General features: G+C 45.5%; 1 protein-coding gene across 3 annotated transcripts in view; it reads right to left on the bottom strand.

Moving 5' to 3' along the window:
• The window catches only part of GOLGA1 (golgin A1), a 45,589-nt gene that overhangs the window by 7,725 nt on the left and 23,398 nt on the right, over positions 1–14,466 (bottom strand). For all 3 annotated transcript variants that reach the window (XM_079790254.1, XM_079790255.1, XM_079790256.1), the window contains 5 exons: positions 13,560–13,709; positions 12,982–13,077; positions 1,340–1,429; positions 453–555; positions 189–349 (listed from right to left, as the gene is read on the bottom strand). In XM_079790254.1, the coding sequence (XP_079646380.1) occupies positions 189–349; positions 453–555; positions 1,340–1,429; positions 12,982–13,077; positions 13,560–13,709 (600 nt within the window). The remainder of the gene's footprint in view (positions 1–188; positions 350–452; positions 556–1,339; positions 1,430–12,981; positions 13,078–13,559; positions 13,710–14,466) is intronic.

Raw genomic sequence — 14,466 nt, 5'->3', positions numbered from 1 at the left:
TCCTCAAGACTCACAACCTCCAAGTCAGTTAAGCGGCCCCACCTTAAAGAAAGCTAAGGCATCCCTAGGCTAGTGAACCCAGCAAGCTTCCTTGTCTGCCCATTGCCGCCTCCTACTGGCAGACTGCAGCTTTGCCCTGTGGCTTGCTGCCACTACACCACGGCCTGGCGGGCTGGCGTGGGACTTACCTGGAGCTCGCTGACTGAGAGTGCCAAGCCCTGCTCCTGGCCTGGCAGCCTCAGCAGGTCCTCCCGCCCAGCGGCGGCCTCGGGTTCCTCTGCCCTTAGGTTTCTCAGGGCCTGCAGCTCACTGCGCAGCTGGTGTGCCTGCAGCAGGGCAGCGTCGTGACCTAGGCCGAGCAGAGGGGAGGCGAGCCCAGTGACTCCATGCTGCTTCATGCCTGGGCCACCTCAGGGTAGGGGTGCTGGGCAGGAACAGGGCAGGCCCCTCACCTTTCTTCAGCTGGAGAATCTCCTGCTCTTTCTGGAGAATCGCAGCCGTGCTTTCCTGCAGACTCTGCTCCTTTTCCTCTACTATGGATGTCAGGTTAGCAGCCTTGGGGAAAAAACCATGCTGAGAGAAGGCTGGCTACAGTGACCCCCATCTCCTCCAAGGATTCTCTCCTTTCCACTCCCCAGGCCTCCGGAGAACCCCTCCCTCAAGTCCACAGCCTAGAACATGCCCCAAGCTCACCTTTGCTCCTAGAATCATGCACACACCAATTCTCCTTGGCAGGGCCCTGCAGATGGGCACTCGCCCTCACTGCCTCTCTGGCCTGCACTGGGCCACCCCGAGATGTGGCCATTCTGCTCAGCCTTCCAACAAGCTGGTTGTAAGCATAACTTCTAGGTCCCCTGTGCCTGTGACATGCATGGCATTTGCTATACAGACCTCATTATGATATCCTGGAAGGTGCAATGATCCTAGAGTCGTTTCAAAGGCAACTCTGAGACTTTGCCAACTTACCCACGGCCTAGAGCCAACTCACTAGGAGGTCTGGGCTGATGCTGACTTTGTCTTCAAAGGAAGGTTCTTTCCACCCTCCCTTCTGAGAGCTCACTGGGCTGTGGCCCAGCTCACAGAATTAGAGCCCTGTAGGTGCCTGGGCATGGCCCTTCCAGGTGATGTGTATAACAATAACTGACCATCACAAATCCAAACGGCCATCCCTGTGGGGTGGAGGTTTCTTTCTAACATTTTCCTCCCACTTTTCTAGAGACTTCCAGGGAATCACACAGCTGACAGCATTCCGGAGACCTGGGCCACACCCTGCTCTGGACAGATGGGGAGGTAGGCTGTGCTGCCTGGCCTGAGGTGAAGGCATGACCCTTCAGCCTACCTGTTGCTGAAACTCTTCCCTCTGCTTCCGCACCTCCTCCAGGGCTTGAGCCATTGCCACACTCACGATTTCTCTTTGGCTCCATTCTTCCTATAATTCAGAAAATGGGTCGAGGTTGAGGCCAATAACTCAGCGCCTATTTTTTTTAGCTTTTACTTCACATGAAGCCCACAGAGGGAGTATTGTTCCTGCTTCCCAAGGTTCCCAGGCTGCCCTCTCACTGCAGTGCCTTCTGTATCCCTCTGAGAACTGCCCTGGGGACAACCCAGCAGCCTCTCTGGAAACTAGCACCACATGAGCACAGCAGCCAGACCCAAGCCAAGGCTGGGGGACCTAGGATTAGAAGAGCTGGTCTTAGTGAAATTAACACAGAACACAGAGAGAGAGACTTGGGCTCGTGTGAATGGTGCAGTGCACTGGAACAATTCGGTTACAGAAAAAATAATAAACCATTACTGAATTTTAATAGGGCAAAATGTCACAGGTTCACCAAACCTACCCATTTTACTGGAGAGAAAACCGAGGCTCTAAGAGGTTAAGAAATCTGCTCAAGCCAGCACCTGTCTGAGCTCAGAGCCAAGCCTTTTGATGCTAGACTCCAGCACCCAGAATAACTTCTACCCCGAGCAAGGCTACCTCACTGGTCTTTCCTCAGAGTGCAGGGATTATCTCCTGACAAACACATCAGTCCTCTTCCCTGAGACATGCCACGCGCACCCATCAACCCCCAGATGAATACTATGACTGCTCAGTTCCCCACATTACTGGTCTGAGATGTCTGCTGTTTCTACCTAGAATCAGCCCCCTTTGTTTGGATAAGAGCCTCACTGTTGCTATTCCCCACTCCCACCCAGCAATTCGGTATGGTTCTGGTAGGATTGCTAATAATGATGCCCCCACATTGTGGCTACAAGGTAAGCATGTGATTCAGGCCTGGCCAATAGTACCTCATTCCTTTGGCCAAATCAATCTGTCCACAGATGAATCAATCAGAATTCCTTTTTATATCAGAATCCTTTTTATATTAAGGTGAAGCTGGGGAGAGACCCTCTTGCCCCTGCGGTTGCTAAGCTGGAATGTTACCAGCTTGGAGTGGCTGTGGTGACTATTTCCTGATCTGCAGGATGCAGTCTACATCATGGAGAAAAGCAAGGACAAGAGTTGGCTGACCCCCAAGGCAAGAGACAGCATGGAATAGGAGAGAAGAACCTGAGCCCCCAGATTCCAGTGAGACAAGTCTTTCTGGTTCTGTGAGCTACTCAAGTCCTCCTACAAAATTCCCTTCCCACTCCAGCCAATACAAGTGGGTTAATGGAGGAAGAGGACAGTCTTGTGGCCAGTGGCATTCTGGATCCGACTGTGGAGTTGTTGGAATTGACCTTCTGTGAGTCCACTTCTAGTAGTCAAGGAAAATTGGTGCCTGAGCTCAAAAGGCTGATGGTAGGACCCTGAACTACCCCTCACTGGGGATGCTCTGTTGATACAGGAGGAGCAAAAGGTCTCAGGCTGGTGGAGCTGTGAAACCCTGGCCTGTGGGCCCAGGAGGGGAGGGGATACAAATGTCAGGCCTCCGCAGCAGCCTTTCTGGGGAAGTTCAGGAGACGCTAGGATCGCTCTGGCTAAGAGGACAGGACGCAGACTGTGCAGACTGAGCGAGAAGACAGGGAAGCAGGGCAGGGAGCAGGGACTCAGCACCTTCGTGCCAGGAACTGCACTGAGCACTTTCCAGCCATGGTCATGCTTGATCCTCAGGGTGATCCTCTGGAGGTCACAGGTTTAAAAAAAAAAAAAACACCAAAAACTGAATTCCCCCAAGAATCAACTAATGGAGGGCTAGGCTGGCACACAGAACTGAGTCAACGTGGCTCTAAGTCTGTGCTGTTGCCAACAGACACTTGCGCCTCAGGACCATGGGATTCGCGGCTGATTGGCACAGCTCGGGTTTGCTGAGGAGCCACCAGGCCACCACATGTGCCGCTCTCTGCACCTGGGAATGACTTCCCTGAGAGACTCAGGGAACAGTTGTTTTTTAAAAATATATATTTTATTGATTTTTTACAGAGAGGAAGGGAGAGGGATAGAGTTAGAAACATCGATGAGAGAGAAACATCGATCAGCTGCCTCCTGCACACCTCCTAATGGGGATGTGCCCGCAACCAAGGTACATGCCCTTGACCAGAATCGAACCTGGGACCTTTCAGTTGGCAGGCCAACGCTCTATCCACTGAGCCAAACTGGTTAGGACGGGAACAGTTGTTTTGAAAAATACAAACAATTCCACATAACAGTATGTGTGCACCTAAAAAGAGTGCTTCAAAAAACTTGAAGCAAAGATTGACAGAAGTAAAAGGAGAAGAGACAAATGCATGATCACAATGGAAGATTTAGCATACCGCTCTCAGTACTAATGGAACAGGCAGACAAAATAAAAAAGAAAACAGATTTGAACAATACTACCAACTTGATCTAATTAGCACTTACAGAATATTCTAACAGTAGTAGAAATATATTCTTTTCAAATGCACTGAAATATTTACCAAGATAGACTATAGGCTGCATCTTAAAGCAAGTCTAAAAAAATATCAGGATGAAATCATTTAGGGTATTACCTGACTATAATGGCATTAAACTAGAAATCCAAGACGTTGAGAAAATTCCCCAAACATCTGGAAATTAACCACACTTCTAAACAGCCCATGTGCTGGCTTTTAAGTTATTGCTCTCAGCTCACACCCGCCCTTCTCTATTCTGCTCTGTGATGCTGCACCTGGGACTCTGCAAACCACTTTTTGCGCATCCAGCTGGCTCCATATTAATCTCTGCCAAGAGGGGGAAGCAGGAGGGAGACTGGAAGGCAGGAGGAGGGAGAAAAAGGCTTGCTCCTTCCCATCAACTTCGCTTCCAACACTTGGGGCTGAATTCATTCACTGCCCTACCCCCCAACACACACACGTGCCACTGTACTGCATCCCCCAACCGGAGGCCTGAGTCAGACCTATGGGTTCCTTGTCTTAATTCCTAAATTTAATAATTCCAACTTCTTCCCTTAATTCCCTAGTCCTGGGTTGGAAGCTGCTTCCTTCAGTTGCTACCTTTGAGATATCTTTTAACAGTTTCAGTGCTGGATTAAAAACTTTACATTAGAAAGTAAACTCTCATTCCTCTCTGCTGACTGGACCATAAGACACACCGTCGGTCAGATTTTCTGTTTCTTCTCATATACATATTTGCATTAATCATAGTTCTTCATTCTTTCTTACCTCCTTATATCCTCCGTAAGTCCATCTAGAATTTTCTTTCACCTGAAAGGTGCTCTTTAGTACTTCCTTAGGTGCAAGTCTGTTGGTGACTAATTCTTTGTTTTTGTTTTATTGGTTTTCTTTAGTTCTACTACCAGGCTGTGTCAGTGTATAGATTTTAAAATTTATCCTGTTTGGATTGAATCGTTCTTACACCTGTACCTGTGACTTACAGCTTTCATCAGTTTGGAAAATTCTCAGCCATTAGCTCTTCAATAATAGCTCCTGACTCCTCTGTTTCATTGCCTTCCAGGCCCCCAATAACACATGCTGGAACACCTCCTGTGTGTCTTTTCCCATTTCTTTTCTGTATTTCATTCTGTCCTTTCTTTTCACTAATTCTCTCGTTAGTTCTAATCTATTAAACTCATTCATTGTTTTTTTTTTAAACAGCTTTATTGAAGTTTAACTGACGAATAGAATATATTTAAAGTGTGCAATATGAAGAATTATGGTGAAAGCATCACCACAATAAAAATACTGAAAATATCCATCACCTCAAACGTTTCCTCATGCCCTTTTATAATTGATGGCATTCTTAGTTTCAGCTATTGCATTGTTCAGTTCTAAAATTCTAATCTGGAAAAGATGGCGACCGGCAGGAAGGTAGGGAGAGAGAGAGTGTGAGTGAGGAACCCATAGAGGAGAGTGTAGATGTGTGTGGTGTGTGTGTGTGTATGAGATAGGGTCAGTTAGATTCTGCAGGTCTTCCAAGGGGCTCCCGAACAGGGCAGCCCTAGACGGCGGAGCCCCGCGCACAAAGCGGACACTTCTCGGCGGCTGGTGCGGACGCAGAGACCACGCCATCTTGAGAAACAGAGCTGCCTGAGACTCGGATCCTGGCTTCTGACACAAACCAGGACCCTGCAGCCACCGGGGACAGAGAACTGCTATCACAGCTTCAGACAAACAAACAACAAGAATCCAGACTTCCCGGCAGATTTCCGTGAGTCAAAGAGCCTATCCCCCTCCTCGCAGGCGCTGATAGCGCCATAGTAACTGATAGACCTGCCCCTCCCCCAAGCTGCTGAGCGCCCACAGCGCGCGGAAAGCGCCATAGTAACTGATAGACGCACCCTTCGCCCTAGCTGCTCACAGGAGCGCGCACAGCGCGCACAGACAGCGCCATAGTAACTGATAGACCCGCCCCCGGCCCAAGCTGCCGAGCTTTGCACAGGGACGCGCTCCCTCTTAGGGAATTTGGCGCGCGCTCGCGCACGGGACAGAAGCAGCTCCCCGTCCGGGAAATCTGTCAGTGCGCACAGAGGGCTCCCCTTCGGGGAATTTGGGGGAATTTGGCTCGCGGGTCACAGCTCCCCCTTCGGAGATTCTTAAGAGCCTGCACAGAGGGGCTTCCCTTTGGGGAATTTGGCGCGCAGGACGAACTCCGCCCCCCTTCTGGGACTTTGGGAGAGTGCACTGAGCCGGCTCACCTTCAGGTTTTTAAGAAAGTGCGCTCTAGCCGGTTTGGCTCAGCAGAGAGAGCACACACAGGACGCAGCTCCACTTCAGGGAATTTGGCACGCCGGACACAGCTGCCTGGGATCCCTGACTCACAGCGCATTCACACTAAGAGCCAGCGACCCCAATTGTTGGTGCGTGCACACACAGGGACCCTGATTCTCAACGAGAAACCGCACAAGGCAACAGAGACTTTGACACTCGAGTCTTGGTGCAGACACAGGGAAACTCTGACTCCTGGCACATGCTAAGGATCTCATTCTCGGCACATACCAACAGTGTGGTGCAGACAGGGCCCCTGATTCTAAATGTGCACACGAGACCACACAGAACACTGGGGACACTGATCCTGGGCAAGTCTGGTTCCCACCAACCAAAGACAGCCACACGTCCTAGTGTCAGAGCACTTCAGTGAAACTAGGGTGGAGCGAAGTCCCCACAGCACACGACCCAGGTCCACGCAAACAGAAGCTTGAGCTTTCTGGTAATAGCCAGAATGGGGAAACGAAATAACTCACAGAGGAAAGAAAATGTGGAGTCGCCAAGAAAGGAAATTAGTGAAAATGAAGCTTGCAACATGACCGAAAGGAATTCAGAGTAATGGTCATGGAATTTATACATCGGATGGATGAGAAAATCAACACCTTATGCAAGAATCAGGAAGAAATGAAAAGTGATATAGCTACAATCAAAAACACCATGGAAAGTTTCAACAGTAGACTACAAGAAGCAGAGGACCGAATTAGTGAGTTAGAAGATCAGGTACAGAAACAAGCTCAAGCTGAACAGCAATTGGAGAAAAAAATTAAAAAGCAGGAGGAAAGCCTAAGGGAACTTCGGGACAACATGAAACGAAGTAACATGCGTATAATAGGGCTGCCAGAAGGACAAGAAGAGCAGCAGGGACTAGAAAATCTATTTGAAGAAATAATGACAGAAAACTTCCCGGATATGGGAAAGATAAAAGTTACGCAAGTAAAGAGAGTCCCAAGCAGGATCAACCCCAAAAGACCCACGCCAAGACATGTCATAATTTCAATGGCAAATATAAATGATAAAGAGAGAATCCTAAAGGCGGCAAGAGAGAGACAGAGAGTTACCTACAAAGGAACACCCATCAGATTGTCAAATGATTACTCATCAGAAACACAACAAGCTAGAAGTGAATGGAAGGAGGTATACAAAGTGTTGCAAAGCAAAGGACTGAATCCAAGAATACTATATCCAGCAAGACTATCAATCAAAATTGAAGGGGAAATCAGGAGCTTTGCAGACAAAAAAAGCCTCAGGGAGTTTATCACCACCAAACCAGCAATGCAAGAATTGCTAAAGGGAATACTGTAAAAAGAAGAAATAAACAGGTAAGAAGAAATACAGACACAAAAATAGATATGACTGCAAACAAATACCTTTCAGTAATAACTTTAAATGTAAACGGACTAAATGCTCCAATCAAAAGACATCGAGTAGCTGAATGGATAAAAAAACACGACCCATATATATGCTGTCTACAAGAGACCCACCTCAGAACAAGAGACTCACACAGATTGAAAGTGAAGGGATGGAAAAATATCTTTCAGGCAAATGGAAATGAAAAAAAAGCTGGGGTAGCAATACTTATATCTGACAAAATAGACCTCAAAGTAAATGCCATAACAAGAGATAAGGAAGGCCACTTCATAATACTAAAGGGAGAAATCCAACAAGAAGAAATAATTCTGGTAAACATATACGCTCCCAATATAGGAGCACCCAAATACATAAAAAAACTCCTGGAGGATATCAAGGGAGAGATTAATAGCAACACAATCATAGTAGGAGACTTTAATACCCCACTATCACCACTGGACAAATCCTCTAAACAAAAAATCAGCAAAGAAACAGCAATCCTAAATGACTCACTAGACCAGATGGAATTAATTGACATCTTCAGAACATTTCACCCCAAAGCCACAGAATATACATTCTTCTCAAGTGCACATGGGTCATTTTCAAAGATAGACCATATGCTGGGTCACAGGCAAAGTCTCTTCAAATTCAAGAAGATAGAAATTATATCAAGCATCTTCTCAGATCACAGTGGCATAAAACTGGAAATCAACTACAATAAATACAATCCAAAGAAATCAAACACATGGAGACTAAACAGCATGCTATTAAACAAGGACTGGGTCACCAGAGAGATCAAGGAAGAAATAAAAAACATCATGGCAACAAATGACAATGAAAACACAACAATCCAAAATCTATGGGACACAGCGAAAGCAGTCTTGAGAGGGAAGTTCATAGCTCTACAGGCCTATTGCAAAAAACAAGAAACAATGGTAATAAATTACTTAACCCTACAACTCAAAGAGCTAGAAAAAGAGCAGCAAGAAAAGCCCAGTGTATCCAGAAGGAAGGAAATAACAAAGATCAGAGCGGAGATAAATGACATAGAGACCAAAGAAACAATACATAAGATCAACAAAACCAAGAGCTGGTTCTTTGAAAGGATAAACAAGATTGATGGACCTCTAGCCAGGCTCACCAAGAAGCAAAGAGAGAGGACCCAAATAAACAAAATCAGAAATGAAAGAGGTGAAATAACAACAGACCCCGCTGAGATACAAAGGATTGTTACAAAATACTACGAACAACTCTATTCCAACAAACTGGACAACCTGGAGGAAATGGACATATTCCTAGAAAAATATAACCTTCCAAAAATCAATCAAGAAGAATCTAAACAGCTCAATAGGCCAATAACTATGGACGAAATTGAAGCAGTCATCAAAAAGCTTCCGACAAACAAAAGCCCGGGGCCTGATGGCTTCACAGGAGAGTTTTACCAAACATTCAAGGAAGAACTAAAACCTATCCTCCTCAGACTATTCCAAAAAATTCAAGTGGAAGGAACACTTCCAAGCTCCTTCTATGAAGCCAGCATCACCCTAATACCAAAACCAGATAAAGACAACACAATGAAAGAGAATTACAGACCAATATCCCTCATGAACATAGATGCCAAAATCCTCAACAAAATTCTAGCAAATCGGCTCCAGCAGTACATCAGAAAGATCATACACCATGACCAAGTAGGATTTATCCCAGGAATGCAAGGATGGTACAATATCCGCAAATCAATAAACGTGATACATCACATAAACAAATTGAAAGATAAAAATCACATAGTCATATCAATTGATGCAGAAAAAGCATTTGACAAAATCCAACACCCTTTCTTGATAAAAACTCTCAACAAGGTGGGAATAGATGGCTCATACCTCAACATAATAAAAGCTATATATGATAAACCCACAGCAAACATCATACTCAATGGACAAAAACTAAAAACATTTCCCCTAAGAACAGGAACAAGACAGGGATGCCCACTCTCACCACTCCTGTTTGACATAGTACTGGAAGTATTAGCCATTGCAATTAGACAAGAAGAAGAAATAAAAGGCATCCAAATTGGAAAAGAACAAGTAAAGCTGTCTTTATTTGCAGACGACATGATATTGTACATAAAAAATCCGAAAGACTCCGTCAAAAAACTAATAGACTTAATAAATGAATTCGGCAATGTAGCAGGATACAAAATTAACGCCAAGAAATCTATGGCCTTTCTATACACCAATAGTGAACTTACAGACAGAGAGACTAAAAAGGCAATCCCATTTACCATCGCACCAAAAAAATTAAGATACCTAGGAATAAACTTAACTAAGGAGGTAAAAGACCTATACACGGAAAACTACAGGACACTGAAAAAAGAGATAGAGGAAGACGTAAACAGATGGAAGAACATACCATGTTCATGGATTGGTAGAATCAACATCATTAAAATGTCCATACTACCCAAAGCAATCTATAGATTCAATGCACTCCCCATTAAAATACCAACGGCATATTTCACAGACCTTGAAAGAACTCTCCAAAAATTCATCTGGAATAAAAAAAGACCCCGAATAGCCACAGCAATCCTGAGAAAGAAGAATAAAGTAGGAGGGATCTCAATACCAGATTTCAAGCTGTATTACAAAGCCACTGTTCTCAAAACAGCCTGGTACTGGCACAAGAACAGACATATAGATCAATGGAACAGAATAGAGAATCCAGATATTGACCCAAACCACTATGCTCAATTAATATTTGACAAAGGAGGCATGAACATACAATGGAATAAAGACAGTCTCTTCAATAAATGGTGTTGGGAAAATTGGACAGATACATGCAAAAAAATGAAGCTTGATCACCAACTTACGCCATACACAAAAATAAACTCAAAATGGATACAGGACTTAAACATAAGACGGGAAACCATAAAAATACTAGAGCAATCCACAGGCAGCAAAATGTCAGACATATGCCAAAAGAAATTCTTCACTGACACTGCCCCTAGGGCAATGGAAGCTAAAGAGAAAATTAACAAATGGGACTACATCAAAATAAAAAGCTTTTTCACAGCAAAAGAAACCATCAACAAAACAACAAGAAGGCCCACTGCATGGGAGAACATGTTTGCAAATGGCATCACTGATAAAGGTTTAATCTCCAACATCTACAGGCAGCTTATACAACTTAATAAAAGGAAGATAAATGATCCAATAAAAAAATGGGCAACAGACCTAAATAGAATCTTTTCAAAAGAAGACAGAAGGAAGGCCAAGAGACACATGAAAACATGCTCAACGTCACTAATTATCCGAGAGATGCAAATCAAAACAACAATGCGGTACCATCTCACACCTGTCAGAATGGCTATCATCAACAAATCAACAAACGACAAGTGTTGGCGAGGATGCGGAGAAAAAGGAACCCTCGTGCACTGCTGGTGGGATTGCAGACTGGTGCAGCCACTGTGGAGAACAGTATGGAGTTTCCTCAAAAAACTGAAAATGGAACTCCCATTTGACCCAGTAATCCCACTCCTGGGAATATTTCCGAAGAAACTAGAAACACCAATTAGAAAGGATATATGCACCCCTATGTTCATAGCAGCACAATTCACCATAGCTAAGATTTGGAAACAGCCTAGGTGCCCGTCAGCAGATGACTGGATCAGAAAACTGTGGTACATCTACACAATGGAATACTATGCTGCCATAAAAAAGAAGGAATTCTCATCATTTGCAGCAACCTGGGAGGAATTGGAGAACATTATGTTAAGTGAAATAAGTCAGTCAATGAAAGAAAAATACCACATGATCTCACTCATTTATGGATAATAAAGAACATTATAATCTTGAACAAAAAGATAGATACAGAGACAGTAAAGCATCAAACAGACTGTCAAATTACAAGGGGAAGGTTAGGGAGAGGTGGGGGAGATAAGAGATCAATCAAAGGACTTGTATGCATGCATATAAGCATAACCAATGGATGCAAAACTCTGGGGGGTGGGGGCATATATGGGAGGGGGGTGTGGGGAGGGCAATGGTAAGATATGTACACATATAATACCTTAATAAAAAAATTGAAAAAAAATAAATAAATAAATAAAATTCTAATCTGATTTATTTTAAAAATTTCTCTTTTAATAATAAAAGTTTCCAAATCTCTGCTGAAATTTTGTCTTTTATGATAAAATTTATGAGGACAGTAATGTCTGAGCCTCCTCGCAGGTCTTCCTGCTTCTGCACTTGCTTCCTTACAAACCATTCTCCACAGAGTCAGAGTTACCCTTTTAAAACAAAACTCACATCTCTGCTCTGCTCAGAGCCTCACGGCTTCCCTGCCCACTTCTCCCCTGCTGTCCCCCGCCCACCAAGCAGCACCCACACCTACCTTTATGCTGTTCTCCGAACAAAATAAGCTTTTTTCTGCCTCAGTTCCTTTCTATTTGCTATTTCTTCTGTCTGGAATATTCCTTCCCCAAACATTCACATTGTTGGCCCCTTCTCATTATTCAGCGCTTTTGTTCAAATATCACTGAAGCTGCCCAGGCCTCCATAGCTAAAACCCTCTCCTCCCTGCTCTGTCCTTCACCCTGCTTTCTTATCTTCAGAGCATTTAAGACTATTTATCACTTGTTTACTGTTTCTAGTTACAAGCTCCACCAGGGGATGGGAGGGAGTGTGTGTGTTTGTCTTGCTCACTGCCACATCCCAACACCTACAATGGTGCTTACAGGTACTCAAATGTTTGCTGAAGGAATGCATAAAAAATATCTGACTGCAAAGTGCAGGCCCTCACATACAGCTCTTCTGCAATAGCACCTACAGAACTTAGCAGATACTGTTCCTGAGAGCTGACCCAGTGCAGGCCCTCAGCTATGGGTGTTCTCAGAGAAGACCTTGGCCGAGGGATCCACAACATCTTTGGGTGATGACCAAGCCGGGCAAGTACTGCAGTGACCCACCATCCGCTACAGAAAGGGACGGGAGCCCGGAGGCCTATAAGAAAGTGGCAGCGTCTCTCTTTCCTCCTCATCCAGTTATGTCCAGGAAACGAAGGGGCAGCATCTGATAAAGCACCCCGTTCTCAGAATCCAGCAGACTGTTTCCTCATTTATGTACACGGCGCCCAATGCAAACCAACCAGGCCCTGTGACCTGCTGAAGCCGTGCTCTGCTCGTCTCGCTGGAAGTCACTAACCGTGGCGCTCTGACAGTGGTTTTCCGGGCAGCTCCTGATGACACAGAGGAAGGGCTGGGCCTTGTGGTGGAGTGAAAAGTCAGACCAGCACCACCTCTCAGTAACTATGGAACTTGGGCAAATGACTTACACGTGGAGCCTCAAAGACAGCTGAAAAATGAGGGTAATTCTTCCTCCCCCAGGATCACTGAGAGGACTTAGTGAGGTGACAATTTCTAGCAAATGCCTAACAGAACTACTGAACAAATGCTAGCGCCACTGCTTCTCCAAGTGAAAGGCATGCCGCTCGTGAGCTAAATACCTTTAGCTTCTTTAGTTCAAGTTGGTGATGTTGTAAAGAAAGTTCACACTCATTCTTGCTTTCTTTAAGGAGTGCATTTTCTTGTTCCAGATCCCTCTGCAAAGTGAGAAAAGCATAGATAAAAAGAAAAGGTCTTTACCATATTGCCCCTGGGCACAGTCCTATCTCTTTGACAGGGAACCTTTAAAAATGCCCCTCCCTTTTTTTGGGAGATGAGTATGGGGTGGGGCAGAACCACCAGACAAACTCCTCACAAGAACGAGGCACTTGATTCTGAAGATCTGGAACAGAGGGAGGGGCCAGAGAAAGGAGAAGCCACTAGGGAAGAATATGAATTTCAGAAAGACTGGAAAGAAGCTGAGGGGACTGGTCAGGGAGCCCCTGTGCAGCCCAAGGAAAAGGAGAAGCCATCTGTTTGGTGATTTTGTAAAAAGCAGCCTTTTTACATGTAGTCTCCTGAGAAGGTGTCTAGTTGGAAAGATAAAAACTCCCAAATGTGGTTCCCTAGTTCAGAGCGGGGCTGGCCTTCCTGTGAACCTGGTGCTGAGCAGCACAACCTCACTCCTTCCTTCACTCACCATCTGACGCTCTGCAGCCGTCTGGTCAGCGGCCCGAGCCGTCTCGAGGGCAGCAAGCTGGGCCTCCAGCGCGTGGACGTGCTCCGTGCACTGCTGCTGCAGAGCCAGCACCTGCCGCTGTGCACGGCTGCTCTCCTGGTTTGCGGTGGCCTGTGGGGGTACCAGAGGATAGATATTCACAGGGACAATGGGGGCCTTATTCTGTTTCTCAGTGACCCAAAGATGGGTGTCCTATACAAGCAACTCTCCTTTCTGACCTTCTCCAGCCTGGGTGCTGCCGGGGTCCCCACCTGCAGGCTCAGCGTATGGCCCAGGCCCTGGTCTGCTCGGGAGCTGGCATCGGGGATGGGTCTCGGTGCTGGGGGGACAGCCCTGTCCTCCCTCACTGTACTCAGTGCTGCCCTCTATGGCGGCAGCTCTCCCCGGGGAGGCAGTATAACCCAGTGATGAACTGGGCTTTGATCTGAGAAGGATGCAGCCTGGTCTTTCTGAGCCTGCTTCCTCCAGAGCAAGCATGTCAAACTCGCGGCCCACAATGAATATTTTTGTGGCCCAGCCAATACAGCGGTATGTAAGAAACGTTTTAATAAAAATTTCGTAACTTAATTTTTACAACATCCTGTTATATTTAATTATTAATAACGAACTACAACATTCCCTAATGACTAATTACTATAATTGTGTTGCATTCATTTCCCTTACGCGCCTATGCGCAGGCATACCATTTCTCTCCACTAATACTAGCAGCTAATATTTTAGCAGACGATTGCCACATCATTAGTCTTGTACTGACTTGTTGGGTGTGAGCAACAGAAAATATTTCGCTTTTGGAGAACAAGAAAAATAGGTTTATTTGCGTTATGCTTATTAATTTGTGCAGTTATTCAGTGTCTGGTAAGTTAATGTT

This window comes from Cnephaeus nilssonii, assembly GCF_951640355.1.
Source record: "Cnephaeus nilssonii genome assembly, chromosome: 14".
In the NCBI taxonomy this organism is placed as follows: domain Eukaryota; kingdom Metazoa; phylum Chordata; class Mammalia; order Chiroptera; family Vespertilionidae; genus Cnephaeus; species Cnephaeus nilssonii.
This window is presented reverse-complemented; position numbering and strand designations above follow the sequence as displayed.